Below are 20,013 nucleotides of genomic sequence, written 5' to 3'. Positions count from 1 at the left end.
CCTCACGCGCTAATGATGTCGTGTCGTCAATATTTAACGTAAATGATGATGTGTCGTCATTAGACAACATAAATGATGTCGTGTCGTCAATATTAAACAGCAATGTTGTCGTTTTGTAAAGAGTAACTAAAATGATGTCGTGGTTTCACGATTTAACGGTAATGATGTCATATTGTCCAGATTTAGTGTCTTTGATCAAATTATTGAACCAGACATTTCATAATTCCGAAAGCAAAGACATTACAAACGTTTGTATAATGGGTGAACGATGATTTATTGGGGAAAAACATTCTGCATTTACAAATGAGGAGTAACAGGCTCTGTTAAATAGAACTTACAAGTACTGTACACCAAACATATACAGAAGAAGGTATATCACAATATACCGAATAACATTGAACAATACATTGTAACAATGGCCTTTTATTTCACTGGTTTTACATTGTTTAACGTCCTATTAGCAACTGTAAATCAGATTATTAAGAAAGAAAATTAAAATAATTCCTTTTAAAGACATTATGTTCATCACGGAAATTCAAATTTTGGATAATTGGCATTGTAATACATGCATGCATAAAAGTACGAAATGTACATATAGATAATATTTTGTAATACATTCATCTTTATTATTGAAGTAGCCATGAATAATGATAACGTGGACATGAAAAAAAAAATTAAAAAAAAAACAAAAAAAACCTCAGATTTTGACAGACGTGTGTGGTTTCTTCCTGTTTATGATATAGAGATCACATGGCTACAGAGAATTTCGAGTAGTACTTGTAAGTAGGACACTTTCCATTTAAAGCTGGCTCTAGTTTGTCAAACGTTCGTTTGTATTACATGTATACAGTCCAACTTGTTTATAATAAGCATGAAGGATGACAGCAAAAATGTGAAAAGTCCGATTAAAATGAAATATGTTACAATTTGCGTTTACAAAACAAATACAAGTGAAGTATTTCACGAAACCTGAACGGAAACAGGTATACTACAATATATTACAATATACCAATTTTAAACAATACATATTAACATCATTCATTTATTACACTTCTCCTACAAACAGCTGTAAATCAGTCAAGGAAATTCTATATTTTTCTCTCAGCAATATAAGTATACAACAAGGAAGTTCATTTTTATCTTATTATAAACATTTTACATAAGGTACAGTGTTTATAAATACATAACAAAAATACTTGACAAAGGAAGACAAGCGTTCCAGCCCGGTCTAGTCATAACATTACAGTTGTGTCCCTTCGTCATCTTTGGTTCTATGATATACCTATATCAATGAACATAGTGAATTGACTAATTGAAAATCAAGTGAGGATCCTACCAACACAAAGATAGTGTGTTTTCCGTCAGTAACTTGTACATGTAAAATATCGTGACGTTGGAATTATAATTAAAAGGACCTTCATCTGAACAAGCACAATGAGTATTGTTTAAACAATATATAGCGGATTGTAATTGTGACTTTAACCTTGACCAACCTTGAAACTCGAAAATGTTGAGATATTCTGGTTCTTTGTAAGCGTACGAAGTTTGATTAAACCACCTCAAAGACTGAAACCGCTATAATACTGACAAAGGATTTTCTAAAAATAGCAGCGGTGCCCTTGCCCTTGTTCAACCGTGAAAATCGACATTATCATCCCTGCATTATACAGACGTAATATCAAGGTAATTCATTTACACAAAATTGCTACTCTGTCATCAACGAAATGTTGCACTCCAATTATCAGGTCCTTCATTATGCTTTATCAGTTACAACCCTTTGTTTTACTTAGGTCTCTTTGTTATAAATTTCACTACAATGTTAATTTAAAAAAAATAATTTCAGTCATGTTACTTTTAGTATTCTTTCATCTCACCATTTTGAATATGGTCTTTTGTTTCTTAACTTATGTAAAAGGTTGTTTAAATGCAAAAGCTTACGTCAATCGACAGACAACATAATCATGACATTAAAACACGTCCAGGGCAAATAAGCAAATAAATGAAAGGTGATATCGTCGATGATGTTAAATATATGCATGAGATGATTTTAGTTTTCTGTCGACAAAAAGAAAATTTCACCGCGCTATACATTGTAGTGTGCGCGAGGTTAACATTACTTTTTAAAGTGATATTTCGCAATATTCTAAGGTCTTTATGTACCTTTTAAGAACACTTTCTAATGACTTTTCAAGCTATTGTTACGTTAAAAATAACTTTCCTGTGACCAGTTTGGACACGCATTATTAATGGGAATTCTCTTTGGTCAATATACATTTAAGAATCCAGAACTGAAGGATAAATGAATGATGCATTTTATGAAGATTTTGGTAGGTACTCATGAGTGCACGCTGTTCATTTATAATTTCCCATGGGATCGCGATTTCATTTCTTCATCAAGCTTATTTCCAGCCGTTTTTATAATGTACCTTTAAATTTCATTCTGTATGCAAATTCGATTTTAGTAAACGCTTTTAGTGGACGCTTGTAATTTTATATAGCCAAATCTGTAAAGGTTTTCAACAATTAATCGTTGTTAATGAGGTAAATTGAGACTCAGAATTGCCATTAGAGCATTAGTAGATGTTTTTTGTACTAATCTTATAAAATGCTTTGAATGAAACCTAACTTGTGCGAAATAACGGTTTAATTCATTTGTCCCGCACACTTAATTAGAAACAAGCTAAAACCATGTGTTTCCTTTTCCAAACAGTACAGTCATCTTGACAAAAACACATTTGTAAAACAACTGTGGATAATACAAGGATTCAATATCAATCTGAGCGATCTCATTCTCCCCGTTGTCAACGATAATAACACTTCAAGGGTTGATACGTCCTGGAGTAAACCTCATTCAAAGTCAACAATAGTATAAATATGATGTCGATGTCATCTTAAATGAACTAACAAGGTTTTTGAATATACAACAATATATACATTGAACATGTATATTAAAAAAATATATTCATTTTTCGATGATTTCAATAAACTATAAACATAAGTATAGCTTGCATAGATAACGTGTATATACAAATGTCTATGGCTGGGGAAAGCGGGCATGTTTCAAATAAAAAAAAATAAAACATAGAATCATCATACATTGATATTTCAGGTTCTTAAAGTTGACTGGCTGTCCCATAACTATATTACAACATAACAATCAAATGTCTAATTCCTACTTCAAACCTAATGGTTAATTTGTCACAATCCTACATCATAACCTGGCGGTCAAAATGTTAAATTCTTATATCATAAACGCACTGTCGAAACGTCACTCTTCTCCATCATATCCTAATCTTAAACTTTTCAACTAAAAAAAAAACAAAAACAAAAACAAAAACAAAAAACCTCAAAGTCAAAATATCCTCCTACATCTTAACCTAAAGGCAAGACTGTCCCGTTCGTACATCTGACAGGTAAAACAACACAGGTCTAAATCATAACCTTCCTGTCAAATGTACAATTCAAACATCATAAACTGCCGGTCAAAATGTCACATTCCTTCATCAGTACCTTTCTAATAGGTTCATATGACTGTTTCCGTATAAATTCATATGCTATCCAGTGCTTTGAGTGTACATATAAATACGTACAGCTACTTGCTGGCAATTATTTATTCCCTTGAGGCCATTGTACCGGATGGAAATATTTCTTATTTATCACATCCGGTTGTCCACTGATATAAATGAGAATCCTTTAAACTATTATCTAACAACAGCTGATTACTGTTATTGATTCCCATCGAAAAATGTTTTGACCCTGCTTCCGCTTTTCGTCAATACTAACGCACCTTGGATGTACCCTATATTATTTAGTTTTACTATTATAAGTAATTTCGTATTCAAATTACATACATGTTAAAGAAAATTAATGACACATGATAAAGATCTATGAACATAAAAAATATATACACTTATAAAACATAAATGGTAAATTGAGGCATGAATCAACTACCTGTCGACTACGGAAAGAACATTAGCTTACTAGTAGTATGTATTACATCTCATTAAAAAAGAAATATTTTTTTCTAGAAGAGAAGTTTTTTCCAGATCGTGTATTTTTGATATGTTTTGAATACACAGCAAATGTCTTAATTACACCAATCTACACTAAAATAATGCTAACAGTGATTACAAATTTTCACTTATGACGTATTTTTGATGACTTGAATTATTAATTGACAATTTGTCTTCGTCAATGATACATGTATTTCTGATTTTATTATATCTTCTTATGATTATGATGATGCATGATGCATGATGATGATAATGCTGATGATACATGTTGTTGATGATGATGATGATGATGATGATGATGATGATCACAGCATGTAAGTGTGAGAGTATGTGTGCGTTCATGATTTTTACCTTTGTCATTTATGTCCATTGTTTAATATGTGAAAAATCTTAAAAAAATAAAAGAATTATAAAACTATTTCTTCTTATTTGATGTTTTCTTTGGTATTTGTTAATGATCTAACATTATCCATGTTTTATTTTTGGCGTACTTTTGTGATTTTTTCTGCTTTAACATCTTTTGTTATTTGTCAAAAAAGGTACTTCTCGCTACAAACACCGTGCTGACTTCAGTATGCCTCTTATCATACTTATTCAATGACTGGCAAAGCTGCAATCATAGTAGTTATCGTCTCCGGATGCGCTATACACCTTTTCAATCTCTTCCCGAATTTCGCGAAAAGTTGGGCGTTGAGCAGGCTTCATGTTCCACGAGTTTTTCATAATTTTGTAATGACTGAAACAGAAAATGTAAAATTATATTATGAACAATATGATCCAAATTAGAAGTTACATGTAATTATGAGTTTTTTTGCATCTCTCAGTCGTATTATGGCATTCCTGTCAGCCCCTTTTAAGATTTGTTATCCCTTAGAACCACTTGTGATTCCAAGAAGAACAAAACAGCTAAATGGTGCAGTTGAATTTATTAGAGCTCTTTTTTTATATATTAATATCAATAATTTTTGAAAGGTACGTATAAGTCTTTCGTACAATGAAGGGTAAATTCCGCTGAGCGTTTATAATTCGGTAATTGAAACACTATATAAGATGAGTCTTAATATAAGTAAATGAAATACAATAGGTTATTTACAGGATGTCTTGCATTTCTTACTTTTCATCGCAGTATTCAGGTCGGCTAAGTCTCTCCCCTTTCTTCAGGGCACGTGGCAGTTCGGCCGATCTTATCGAGGGATAGGGAGTTTCTCCTATAAAGTAGAATTTATATTTGGTTCCAACACTAACAGGCTATTTACATATATAATTAGATAAACTTGAAATATCACCCTGGTGGGTGCCTAATTCCCTGTCCTCAATTCAGTTAAATAGTTTGAATAGATAGATATACACTTACATCAAAACTTTACTGAGTATTAAAATGAAAAAAAAAACAAAAAACAAAAAACCAAAAACAATGTGCATTCCGAACAACAAAATGATTTACCAAACGCGAAAATCTCCCACATAACAACACCATATGACCAGACATCTGACTTCTCCGATGCCACATGTTCAGTCTTGCGCAGGCATTCTGGGGCTATCCACTTCACTGGGATGCGTTCCTGGCAAACAAACGAAATTAAGTGTACATTATCTTTTTTTTTTTCGCGTTACGAGATTTCGGCAAATGGAACATTGAAATTTATGTACATTGTGCGATCAATCACTTTTAAACTCGTATGATACGTATGACAGGACACTGGGCTATATGTTTTTAGTTTTGGGCATTTTTTTTTTCATCCGGTACAATAATATGCACAAACTGTAGCTTTAGTCCAATGCTGACTTTGTTTTGGCAACATAATGTTTAGCTAACACCACGTCTTTAATTCTTTAGGGCATGTTCAAATATCTAGATACGCTATTTCAATAATAATATGACACAGAACCATATTAATATTTTTATAACATATCTAAACATTTCATACTGTACTATTTACATTGGGAAATAAGGGATTTCGAGAATAAGATGTATATATATATATTAATCGTTTAAAATCCGTCTTCTTTACAGAAAAATGAATTTGAGGTTCAATCGTTAAATCGTGTTCTGCTGTTTCTTTACTATTGCTTGGTCAATTTTATGTATTTATATGTGCACCAAAGAAAATCAATACCAGCCTAGCTGATACAGCTGATTGCATGAACTCAATATAAATCTATACTTATCACTATGTTTAATGTAAAAAAAAACAGTAACTGCCCCTCTAAACACGCCAATTTAGTCATTTAGTGTTCAACGGGAAACAAGATGATCCATGTCAGCGATACCAACCCTCTAGTCATTTGGTTTTTAATCAAACAAAGATATTGACAAAAAAGCCACTTACTTTCTTTTCGCCGTCTTCTTCATCATCTCCATGGCGAGGTCCAAACCCAGATATTTTTGGTTCAAGCTTATCCGTCAACAATATGTTCCTAGCTGCTAGGCGCATGTGCGTAATCTGACAAAGAACAATTTAATGATTACGTCACATTGCCACATATATTTACAGAGGATGTGGGCTTATGATAAGATAATTGGTTGATTGTCAGGTATTCCTATTTTAGGGCTGTGTCAACTACATGTAGAATGTGGCCAACTTAATGATCGCTTTATCAAAACGATATTGATAATTGATACTTCCAACTTTTAGAGTGCTATTTTTCGGTGTTAAAAAATCAGAGCTATTGTAACATCACAATTGTAATGTGTATCGGACATTATTTGACACCTTTAACCATGTAAACCTGCAACGGTAGGATTATTGCGTTTCACGTGAAAATGTAAATAAAACTGTTAAGAAAAAACAAAGAAAAGAAAAAAGGTCATTAATAACAGTTTCGTCTTTTTTATCATTGTCAAAATATGATTAAATGTCATACCTCTTTGCTGGCCAGATATTCCATTCCCTGGACGATTGAGTATACAAACCGGAATAGGAAGTCTATGGTTGAGTCATCAGGGTGGGCTTTGTTATTTCCCAGCCAGTCCTTTACGGAGCCATAACCACATCGCTCCAATATCATAACTGGTCCCACTGGGAAAGCAGTAGATTGAAATATATAACATCAAATTAGACTGTTACTTCTTAAATCTGGATACAGCCTGAATAGGAGACTTGCTTCAGAACATAAGATCCATATAAAATGAGTGTGTTTGTTTTACAGAGGTGAATAAATGGGCACGCTAAATAGATCCTCTCAAGTCGAGATAGTGGTGTTAAGCAGTTATTGCATATCATATACAAGTTCAATGTGACCTTACTCTTGTCATCTTCGAGAACTGCTCCAATCAGTTCCAGGATACAAGAATGCCGCCCGACCTTCGTGCCGAAGAAATTAATCTTAGCCGTCATTAATACTGCATCCTCTTCCGTGTGTTCAGCTGAAGAGAAACATGTGGTATCTTTATTTCACCGACGACTGTTTACTTCCTTGTTAAACAATAATCAGAAGAGTAGCACTATTAATGTCCATCAGAAAGGACTTATTCGAGAAAGAACTTTTTCTTTTCTTTTTTTACAGAAGGAATTGATCCTCATGCCATATATGATCGATCATTATTGTTTCTACTTTAATGTGATTTGCTATCTACTCGTCTCGTCTTTCCTTTTTATTTATTATCTGCTCAATTATCATGTTAAATTAACAAGATATGACTGACTGTTCGTAGTTATGATACGACCTAAACATCACCGTTTACAACTACAAAACAACAAAGTAAAACCTACAACAGTGGAATTAAAGAAAGACCCATAAAATCTTTTCGAAAAATCACGACAACAAATAACTTCAAAACACAGGTGGCCGCTAGTTTCTTCTTCTGATATGTCTCATACAAAATAAATCACCAAGGAAAACTAACACGTAAATTGTGAGAAGAACGATGTTTTGTTCAACACCATTCAGCAGCTATCATATTTGTAGGGCAGAGAGAACTCATTTATTCTTTATTATCCCATTTTTGAATAACATTCTTTGAATTTATTTTTACTATAGTTCATGAATTCATGTTTACATTTGCACAATAAGCGAGTCAATTTATTCAAACACAAAAGTGTGTATAGGTAATCATTTCTTACAAACAACCGAATGAGTTCCTACACATTAACTTAAATGGAAATAAAGAAAAACAGTTTTATATCCAATGCATCTCGTCGTTAGGAATAAGATCGGACAGGTTAGAGAAAACTGTAATATGTCAACCATTTTTTTTTTTTTTTTTTTTTAATTTCGAATAAATAACAAAAACCTCCATGTCTCATAAGTAACAAAATACAACGCACCTTTCAAAACTTTCGCAACCACCTGTAATTGTTGCCCGGACTGCACAACACTTGCTTCATATATCCTTGCAAACTTCCCGACGACAATCAAATTATTGAGAGTTAAGTCATTTGGACTAAATCTCCATTCAGGAGCCTGCTCGTAAGTCTGATGTCCGTACATATATATGTCATCCTCGTTAAATCCTCCAGTCTGAAAAAAATTAAAACATTTTTATTTTGATAAATAGTGCATTCTTTAGATTTCAATCTCGGTGACAGTTAATGAATCGTTAATTCAATGCGAATTTCCCACTTTTACAGAAAACTTTTCTTGATTTCACAATGTAAACAACATGTTACTGTTACTTTATAACTTTCAAGCCCATCAAAGCCATGTCCTCTCCTGATTGACTGCCGAATACTTCGAATGCGCTCCTGGCTCCTGTCTTTGACTTTTTGCAGGCGTCCAGTCTTGTGCAAGAATACCACAAAGATCGCAAAAACCAACAGGAGTGAACAGGCTGAAAATATTGTCAAAGCAAGTAATTAAATTCCAAAGAAATATGACAAAATAAAGTATGAAATATACACAAAAAAAGCGACATTAAATAAGGGAAAAATAAAGAAATAAATGAATAAGTACACAAATAAATAAATAATTTAAAAAAAAATGAAATAATAATCTAAATATAATGAAACTCGGTAAGATTTTAATTTAAAACTAGAGAAAAACAGACAAAAGTACCGTACATCCGGTTATTTTCCAAGGTCAAATTTTTCGCGATATTTATTTAAAGCAATATAATTAAATTTCAACGAATTAAGATTGAAATATGATATTATAAGTGGAATATAAATGTTACAGTATATCACAACCGGTAAGAGTACAAAATAATGTTAGGTGAATACAGGTCGAGGATGAGTCAGCCGAGTCGGCTAATGACGGTACAACATGGCGGCAGTATTTGCCTGCAGTTTATTTCAGAGATAATATTTTGCCAATGTCTTTTATTTCACGGACCAAATTATAGCGACCTGCCAATTGCCTTCGAAATAGCGAATATGTTATCCCCGCAAGAATAAGAGACTATACGGTGTCATATCGATAATTAAGTCGAGTAAAGGAGAGTCAGTATCGGTAAAAAAAAGAAGAGACAAGAGGCCCATGGGCCTTAACGGTCACTTGAGATTTGATATATTTCAATTAATTTAACTGACCCTTTTTGGCCCCGCCCATCAGCCCCTAGGGGTCGGTCAGGGCCAACATATGCATATTATTAAACTTTCATCCCATGCTAAAAATGTTAACCAATTTAGAATGAATTCCAATAGAAATCAAACAAATCAGTCAAACATGTTATTTCCCTATATTAACTATAGTAAAGTTTACCCCCTCCCCAGGGGAAAACGTGAGACCCCTGGGTCTTGAAATTTATAATTTTGGTAAAGCACCTTAAGACCCTTCCATCTATGAAGAGTGTTTGATTCCATCATATCTGAGAGTAGAGAAGAAGATTTTTTAAGTTTTAGTCAATTTGACCCTTTTTAGCCCCGCTCTTTAGGCCCCTGGGGTGTGGGGACGAAATAATTTACAATTTTGGTTGACCTTTAGCCATAGACGCTTCCTGCCAAATTTCATTGAATTTGGTTTAGGGGTTTTGGAGAAGAAGTCGAAAATGTAAATTGTTTACGGACGCACGACCTACGACGCACGACCTACGACGCACGACCCACGACGCACGACGACGGACAAAAGGGGATTAGAATAGGTCACTTGAGACTTTGTCTCAGGTGACCTAAAAAGACATACGAAACGCCATTATCTCCAACAACCTCGGGCAAAAAATCACATTGCATTATGTTTAATTCTGATTAGATTTTGACCGACTTAGGCTGCCATAGTTACAAAGTGTACACATATCAATCTTTTAACAAACAGACTGGAAAGTATTGAATTAACGAAACAGGATTACTCACATATAACAATCCCTGATGTTCCACCAACCGTCAACGCTCCTGAATTAACGAGTCTAAATTTCCGCGCACCTAAATAAGGGAGGAAATTTTCTTTTCGATAAAAATGTATTTTTCATGGTAGTGTTTTAATTATTGTTCGGTTTAGTTTCCTTTCAAAGTAGATAGATGGTATGAGCAATGAGCAATGAGATATTTAGAAAGACAATTGGATAGCTTTAGTTAACCCGGATTATTACTTACAGAAGTCCATACCGCCAAGGTTTTGAACGTTTTCGATCTAAAACAAAGGTCCATAACAAACACTTTCATTGTTGTTTATGTATGTTATGCTAGTAAACACATAGAAATTACAAATACACTGATTGCAGTGATTGGTATGATGATAACGATCATAATAAGTGAAAGCTTTAAAATTATTCGAAGACATCTATAATTAATGATGGTTTTAAACAAAATTACAGGTAGGATTAATTGAAATTCTTTACATATTCTGCATCATGTATAACGACAAGGTTAAATGGCGAGGTTCGTGACAAGGAAAAAATATTAAATGATGAAAAAGTTTGAATGTGTTTACAGTTGAATTTATATATTTAGGTCACCTTAATTATGTCCATTCCAATTATACAAGGGAATAAAAATGGAGTTACACTCACCACAAATTCAGCGGACATATTGAGCATGGCTTGATTATACACGGTGATTGTTGTTATGTAGTGGGTTTCAGTATTTTCAATACGGGGCTGGTAGAGAACACAGTGGTCGATATCTAACTGGTAGTTTTCAGAAAAGCACTCCCCAGTAGTAATGCAGTAACATTCTCCAGAGCGCTGACAAGAATCCCCCGTCCCCTAAATCAAACATTCAAAACAAAAGCGTATAACCAAATGTAATTGGGCCTGCATCACCAAGTTGTCATTAAATAATCCTTCAACTTAAGTTACAAACATATGGTTGGATCCACATCTCCGTACCATACATGGGAGTCAATACTTTCCTTATTAATCAAGAAAAAAAGAAATTACAAATCTGTATTTTGCTATTGGACCCTATCCTTCGCAACCTAGAGATCTATCCTTTTATAACATTGAGTATACTTCATCCGATAGAAACACACCAACTACACCATTGTAGTTCGCACACAAAGGAGATTGCCGTAACTTGCTACATCTGTTGATTGATTGTTAAACGATACAAAACCAAACCAAACTAAACTTGGGTAATGGCATGCGTGACCTTTTTATAAAGTATTAACAGAGACTCTAACCCATTCCCCTCCCCACACATGTAAACTCGTCTTGGTCCAATGTCTGAAAAAGGTTTAGAAAATGAAACTGTTTGATATAAAGGATGGACTACGCTCTTGAAGGCATTGTTAGGTTAAAAGCAGTCTACATTGTAGACCGGTGTCGGATAATTTCACGTTTTCATATAGTTGTGCGCTCTGGCTCTACACGGAACATGATGGCAGGGCCAGAGGAAACTCGGACTACTAAAGATATTTCGTCAATGTATTTCAACGGTTTAGAATTTCTACCCCGAACAAGAAATTATTAGACGGTGTAGAGGAGGAGTCAGAAGAACAGGTACTTTTACAGTACTACATGTCTTCCTTTGTTAGTATAAACACAGTTCTTACAGAGATCAGCTATCTTTATACCGGAAGATTACACATTTTATCCATCGGAAATCTTTTGTTTTGGAGGCACGTTCTAAGTATACTCACATTTACTTTTTTACCAGGAATAACCAGATTGAGATGTGTCGGGATCTCAATACTTTGATGTGTTGCGTTATCTGTGAACGACCATTTTACCATAGCAATGCCGCTCTCATGATCCAACGCTTCAAAGAACAGTCTACATAAGGAGATAAAAACATCATTAATAATAGTTCACTAAGCTAAGACCTATTTAACTAATTTATTCATTAAGTAGTTAACCTTAATCGCATTGGCATGCTTTAGGTTGATGATACATGTAACATTAATCGAATTGTTGACATATTCTGCTGTACAGTTATTAAATTTCGTGGAGCTAACTTTTCGCGGTTGTGTCAGTCGAAACCAATGCGTTGCCTTTTCGCGCAACATCTCATTTCAAAATTTTCCAATATATAAGTAAACACGCTTATCTATATAATTCTTACTTACACAATATTCGCGATGTGTCTATGTTCGGGCTGTGTTTAATGACTACGAATATTGCGAAATTAAATCCCCAGCGAATAAAACTATATGGTTTAAACATTTCAAGTAACCGCTAATTCGTTACCTACCTGCTGGCAACCTCGTTCTCGGAATCTTGTTCGAACACGAAGGAATGTTCTCTAATGATTGGAAGCGTTCCATCAAAGCATACCATCCCGCGATCTGTAGCATTGTTTCCGACGATATCATAAGCTCTGACCCATACACTTTCGCAGTTTCCAGGTTGAACATTTTCTTTGATTGTAATTGTCTCTGATACACCTGGAACTTGTTTCCAATTCGTTGTGGGGGGTGGCGCGTTCTTTATGAAGGTCTCCATATAAAATTCGAACCTGAAACAAACAATAAGTAGTTCGAACGTAACGTATCCGAACCTCTGCTTCATGCGGTTTGGATTACGTATCCGAACAAACTTCATGCCCCTCAGCTACGCAATATTCTACAAAATTGGTATTTTCGTTTAAACAGAAAACATGCATGGCTTATATTAGCCATAAAGCAATATCAAATTCAGCGTGAAGAATTCCAATATTTGAAAGACACGGCAATGGACTTTTGTAAGTGTTGTGGTTTCGCTTTCTGATACAGAAAACTATAGAAGCCCAAATTAAAATTTGATAAAGAGTTATCTTTTGTCGTCAGAAAAAAGTCCATGAAATCGTTGGGTTTTCTTTCTTCTTTTTTTTTCTTTTTTTTCTTTGACGTAAAGTATCAGTATGATTTGCGAAGGCGGAATGTTCTTCTACCAGGTCTTGATGTTTATGTTTTTCGAACTGATAAGCCATCAAATAAATAAATAAATAAAAAAAAAAAAATCGACGAAGTATAATTGCCTCGTGAAAATGGCAGGTAATGATACGCTAACGTCCCAGAATAGGTAAATCTTGAAATCCAGATATTTTCAAAAGTTATTTTTGTTCACGATCACAATGAAAAGAAGCATTGATATACTAGTCCTTCATAGAAAATGGTAAAAAAAAAAAAAAAAAAAAAACTTCAGGGTAGGCACAGCCAACTATATAATAAAGTCGGTAGGTTTAGCGGAAATACAGGTATTTGTAGGGTTTTCATTTCTATGGAAACTAGAATTCACATTACCTAATGATGCCGTTGCTATTCGTTATGTTGTCGCTTGTCCTGTTAGCAGCTGGGTTCCTAAGCTCTGTAGAGATCGCCTTCTGTACTGTGTCCAGGTAGTCGTTCTTAAGTTGAGTAGGGTAGTCTATAACACTGGCCAAGAAGCCGCCTTCCTGATGAACTTTGTTGACAAAATGGCCGGTCCAGTCAATCTCGATAGACGTTTTTCCCGTAGTGTTCGGTATCTGCCAGTGATAGTTCGATTCTGGAGAGGCGCTTGTTACATGTATAGGATGGGAAGCTTCCATGGAGATATCCGACGTAGAATCATACAGAAATAATTCTCGGACGTATCTGTAACATCGGAGTTAAAATTTGCGGATATGAATATAAATATTAATTCAAGACATGAGTGAAAACATTATCAAAGTCTTAATGCGCGGTCATTTCTAAACCGTTCCTTCCTTTTTCAAATACGTTTATCCAGCTACCATCAAAAACATTTTTTTTTCGGATTACTGCAACTTGCTTGTATGTGTTTGAAATGTTTTAATGCTGTAATGGAAAATCGTCATACAGAGATACAAGTGTGGTAGAATAGAGTTGTCGGTACTTAATACTTAAAGTTCTCCAAAATAGCAATGGTACTTTAAGACGGTACCAACACAATGGCCCATCTATAAAGCTCAGTTTATTGTAATATAAATAAAACTTGTGCTATTCCTTTTTTCACTTTAAAAAAAATAACATTACCATAGAGTAGTTCGCATTACAAGTGGGTGAGTGAAAAATGATAACAGATTTCTTCTGCTTGGTCGAACAAATGTGATTTGACAAAATGAAATATTAAATTCGAAACATGGCATACTCAAAAAAGGTCCATTTGGACTTAATTCCTGGAGATGGTAACGCGGACGAACGGAATGAAGGACGGTCAGTATTACCCTCATTTATTCCCTCCAATCTTAAATCAGTCGGATAAAAATCGTGATATGGTTTCCTGTTGTAGCTTATTCTTACAACCTTACCTGGTGTTGTTGGCGCGGTCCTTTACGCCGAGTATCGCCGAGTACATTCCTGGTTCATTTGGGGTGACGGTGTGTTGGCGAACGGAAGTGCCAAATGTCCATACATAGGTTGGTTTATTAGGATCGCTTTCCAGTAAGAACTCACTACTGCCACTCAATTTGAAGACCTCCAAAATATATGAATGCAGACCAGAAAGCTCGTCTTCCCATCCTGCCCATTTGAGAATGACTGGGTCCTGTTCAGAGCGTGAGGATAGTATATTTCGTTAAGGCATAGTTAGAAAGGGGAATGTCAATTATATACGTAAGGTTTCTTTTCTTCATTGCCATTGTTAAAGAATCGGGCGACATACATAGCATGCATCAATTTAACGTCATGCCTTTAAGTGTAATCACACTGCAGAATGCAAACAATTTATGAAATGACATGAACAATCTTCACTTATAAGCAAGGTATATATCAAAATTCTTTAGTTAATGATACAGTGTAAACAATATTGTTTTTTTTTTTTGAAAAAAAATGATATAGTGTATTAAAAATAATGTAACCAAACTCATGATATCGATTAATCCAGGCCAGGATCTACGTCCGCTAAATTATAAGCGAAATGGAAGGGTGAGTGGGGATCGGGGTTTGGGTGGGTGGGGGTGGGGGTGCTGTCATATAATAGTTGGTAAAATTCTCACATCCCCGACTTATAAAGTAAAAGTTGATACCCTTGTTATATCTTTGACGACTTTTAATGGCGCCACTGGACTGGTTGATCCACAAGTATTGTCTTCTTGACAGTGGTAAGGTGCCTCAAAGTCAATCTTCAATCGAATTTCCTTGAATCCAGTTTTACCATGAAATGGAGATCGTGACCGGCCTCGGAGTTCCATGTAGCCTCCACTTGTCACCTCAAATCTCATGGTAAACCTAAAGATATAATATTGATAACCTTATCATATTCATTGATAACATAATCAAATAGCATTGATAACCTGAACATATAACATTCATAAGTAAAACATGTAACATTAATAACATCAACATATAACATTCATAACCTGATCATATACCAATGATAACCAACAAAATATAAAATTCATAGCCTAAACAACAACAAAATCATAACCTAATCATATACCAATGATAACCAAACCATAAAGCATTAATAACCTGAACATATAACATTGATAACCAAACCATATAGCATTAATAACCTGAACATATAACATTGATAACCAAACCATATAGCATTAATAACCTGAACATATACCAATGATAACCAAACCATAAAGCATTAATAACCTGAACATATAACATTGATAACCAAACCATATAGCATTAATAACCTGAACATATAACATTGATAACCAAACCATATAGCATTAATAACCTGAACATATAACATTGCTAATCTTAACATATAACATTCATTCCCTAAACATATAACATTCAGAACCCAAACATATAACATTCATAATCTTAATATATAACATCCATGTCTCTAATTCCGATTTCCCAATATCATACAAGGGACTACTTCTCAATGAGAGTAAGGTGTCAAAGGTGCAATTGCTCGTGGAGTTTTAACCTTCACCCTTACCATATGTTTGTTTCCATTTAATCTGAAATCATCGATTTGAGAAATAGGACTGTTAAATACAATGGTTATGTCTTATAATGTAGGAGACTGATTACATGTCATTTTCTGTTAGAAAATAAACGGTTTGATATAATGAATCTTACACGTCGGCGTTATCCAGACGATAATCAAAGTTTGGCACGTGCTTATTACAACTGAGTACGTCAGCCTCGATACCGGATGACGATTTACAGATTACATAATCGGTACGGTTTCGTGTTCTAGACCCTGAAAAATAATATTTTATACATTGTATATTGTATAAATGTAGATGGTTGACAGATATAAAAATATGTCCGTAAGGATTCATATTGTACACTTATTTGAGTTCAAAGTCATTTGAGGACAAGTGTCGAGAAACGACAACAGTCAGTGTGATTGAGGTCAGTGTGATTGATGTCAGTGTGATTGAGGTCAGTGTGATTTAGGTCAGTGTGATTTGAGGTCAGTGTGATTTGATGTCAGTGTGATTTGAGATCAGTGTGATTGAGGTCAGTGTGATTTGAGGTCAGTGTGATTTGAGGTCAGTGTCATTGAGGTCAGTTTGTTTGAAGTCAGCGTCATTTGAGGTCAGTGTGATTTGAGGTCAATGTTATTTGAGGTCATTGTGATTGAGGTCATTGTGGTTGAGGTCAGTGTGATTGAGGTCAGTGTGATTGAGGTCAGTGTCATTTAGTTCAGCATCATTTGAGGTCAGCGTCATTTAGTTCAGCGTCATTTGAAAACGAGTCTTCATAAAACATCAACGGACACTAACATAAATAAAAGAGGTGTCAGGAAAACAGGTAAAAAGCAAATATCTAAGGTGTCTTAGTGGAGCAATAAATCAATTGTGTTATCTTCAAAGGCAAGCTTTCAGCAAAAAAATACAATCAGCAACGATCAACTTATATTATGCCATTAACATGCAATGTGTTGGGGCTTGTCATGTTATCGGTTCTCCAATGTCCTCGTAACAGAAGACGTTCGAGAAGCCACCTCGATCCTGCTGGGTAACCAAAAATAATCGCCTCTAATTACATAAGTTGAGGTACAGGGAATACAGAATTTCCATCTTTCCTCGAAAGTCCAATGAGTTTAAATTCTGCCTTATTGTGTTCACTGATTCGAGGCTTTGTTTTGAGAATGGATAACTGGGCTATTATCAAATTAGTTGACAGCATTGCATGTATTATAATGTTTATGTATCATATCATAATAATAATTTTGACAATTATTACAATGGATGTTGAAAGATTTACTGAATTGAAATGTTTCCACGTCCATATACCATATCCTGGCTACTCACCCTTTGTCAGAGTGTACGAGATGCGAGCACTCTTAATTCCGAACCTGTCGCTTGTCACGTATGACGGTCTTTGGGGAAGTTCCCCGAGGTCAAGAAAAGCTTCCATGGCAATGTCAAACCGGTTGAATTTCCCGATGTTGGTCCACCATTCCAGAATGTCGGTACCGTTGTTAGGGGCGACCACAGTTAACGAGTATATGATATCGTCTTTGTCTTTATCGTAAAATTCCAAGGAAGCGTTAGCAGTCATCACCGACGGTTTCTGTTTTACTGTAATCAGCAGTAAATTGTGTACATAATTAGTTATTAAGTCTATCTAAACAGATATAGCTCAAAGTAACACGTTTTGCTTTACATCGAAATGAATTATCACTTCAGGTTTATCAGAAAACTAATTTATCGATATAGCAGCACCTCGCAAGCACAAAAATAACACATTTAAGCAAAACACCAATCGAAACACTCAGAACATAATTCAATTTATACAAATGACCAATAAAAAAGCTCGATACAAAAGAAAACAGCACAGCACGTTTGGAAGAAGTGTGATACATACCAGTGTTTATGTTTAAAACGTTATACAAAATAAGACGATTTTGATAAAACAGAAATAAAACGGGGATCAGAAATTTGCCATTTTAATTCATAGGTGAAGAATAAGATATTTAACTAATTTATAATTTATCGACCTCTATATTACCGTAGGCTGGCAATTGTTTACCAAATAAGTAATGGAAGCACTATTTTGTTGTATCAGACTCCCAAACTCCTCCCCAAATCCTCCCCCAACCCCTCCCCCAACTCCATTCCACCCCAACTCCTCCCCAACGTCTCCTCAAACTCCTCCCCCAACCCCTCTCCCTCCCTTCTTCCCAACTCCTCCCCAACCCCTCCTCCAACTCCTCCCCAACCCCTCCTCCAACTCCTCCCTAACTCCTCCCCAACTCCTCCCCCAACCCCTTCCCCAACCCCTCCCCAACTCCTCCCCAACCCCTCCCCAACTCCTCCCCCAACCCCTCCCCAACTCCTCCCCAACTCCTCCCCCAAACCCTCCCCCAACTCCTCCCCAACTCCTCCCCAACCCCTCCCCCAACTCAATTCCACCCCAACTCCTCCCCAACGTCTCCTCCAACTCCTCCCCGCACCCCTCTACCTCCCCTCTTCCCAACCCTTCCCAACCCCTCCCCAACCCCTCTCCCTCCCTTCTTCCCAACTCCTCCCCAACCCCTCCTCCAACTCCTCCCCAACCCCTCCTCCAACTCCTCCCCAACTCCTCCCCCAACCCCTCCCCAACCCCTCCCCAACTCCTCCCCAACTCCTCCCCCAACCCCTTCCCCAACCCCTCCCCAACTCCTCCCCAACCCCTCCCCAACTCCTCCCCCAACCCCTCCCCAACTCCTCCCCAACTCCTCCCCCAAACCCTCCCCCAACTCCTCCCCAACTCCTCCCCAACCCCTCCCCCAACTCAATTCCACCCCAACTCCTCCCCAACGTCTCCTCCAACTCCTCCCCGCACCCCTCTACCTCCCCTCTTCCCAACCCTTCCCAACCCCTCCCCAACCCCTCTCCCTCCCCTCTTCTCAACCCCTTCCCAACCCCTCCCCAACAGTGTGTTTTCACTTGTATCTCGTATTTGATGTCTGCTGGATCAGGATGTCTCGTTCAGTGATCTGAATTACTTGACATTACAAGTTACATTGTATAACAACTGAAAGGTAACAAAACTGGATGAAGTGACTTGGAGGAACAAGAAATCACTCGTTAATAATGTCAAACTCTAAATCGACATATAAGAATAAAATGCTAATAATAAACCATTTCCTTCTGGTGTCACTGAATACAGTCGGCGCACGAAAATCAGTTATTTGTGGAAATGGGAGGATTTCTCTCCAAAACTTTGTCACCTTGTAGAAAGTGAGTCATCGGAACAGAAACAAGAAATTACCTGAATATTGATGATTTTGAATTATAATCTGATGAGAGTGATCAACTTACTTCTATTGCAATGCGTGGAGTCTGTCTTGCCGAAAGCGTCTGCACATCTACATGTGCTGGGGTAAGAACATATTCCAGGATAGCAAGGCAACCGGCTAGAACATTGAGCTGCAGAAAATAGATATTGGTGTATGTTTAAACACAGGAACGCTGCGACAACAGGTAAGATATAAAGATATTCAAGATGATATTTTGCATTTCAAGCAAAATTTAAGGTGATGTCTATTTACATACTTCAATAGTATAAAAATAAAACAGTAGAAAAACACAGTTTGAACGTTAATAGATCTTAATACTTATTTCACAATGGTACACGAATGCCTTGGCACAAAAAGCCTGTGAATAGAATTAGAACGGATTGCAAATTGACACCAAGAAAGAGTCACGTGATGTATCATGACGTCATATCCTTCAATAAAATAACACCTACGTGTGCCACAGTAAGCGCCCGTGTGAGATGAAGGACAACGGCAGGAAGAAGGCGCAATACATTTACCCTTGCCACACCCTCCCGGACAAAAAGCTGAAATGAATGACTAAATTAT

At 36.0% G+C, this 20,013-nt stretch overlaps 2 protein-coding genes across 2 annotated transcripts; one reads left to right on the top strand and one right to left on the bottom strand.

The window, feature by feature from the left end:
* Positions 1-255: 255 nt before the first annotated feature.
* LOC117343454 lies at positions 256-19,985 on the bottom strand. Its single transcript, XM_033905810.1, has 20 exons — positions 19,899-19,985; positions 19,469-19,576; positions 17,474-17,743; positions 16,290-16,413; positions 15,272-15,473; positions 14,555-14,790; positions 13,548-13,880; positions 12,518-12,781; positions 11,967-12,099; positions 10,897-11,091; positions 10,481-10,517; positions 10,241-10,309; positions 8,630-8,784; positions 8,282-8,474; positions 7,261-7,380; positions 6,879-7,033; positions 6,344-6,457; positions 5,458-5,575; positions 5,128-5,221; positions 256-4,749 (listed from the first exon to the last, which is right to left on the bottom strand). Exons 3-20 carry the CDS (start codon positions 17,721-17,723, stop codon positions 4,608-4,610), a joined length of 2,934 nt encoding a protein of 977 aa, XP_033761701.1. The 5' UTR covers positions 17,724-17,743; positions 19,469-19,576; positions 19,899-19,985; the 3' UTR covers positions 256-4,607.
* On the top strand, positions 18,205-19,110 carry LOC117344107 (extensin-like). The gene has a single exon (XM_033906754.1). The coding sequence runs from the start codon at positions 18,205-18,207 to the stop codon at positions 19,108-19,110; it is 906 nt and encodes a 301-aa protein (XP_033762645.1).
* Positions 19,986-20,013: the final 28 nt, after the last annotated feature.

Source organism: Pecten maximus, chromosome 15, assembly GCF_902652985.1.
Source record: "Pecten maximus chromosome 15, xPecMax1.1, whole genome shotgun sequence".
Classification (NCBI taxonomy): domain Eukaryota; kingdom Metazoa; phylum Mollusca; class Bivalvia; order Pectinida; family Pectinidae; genus Pecten; species Pecten maximus.
Note: the sequence above shows the minus strand (reverse complement) of the source record. Positions and strands in the feature narration are given on the sequence as shown.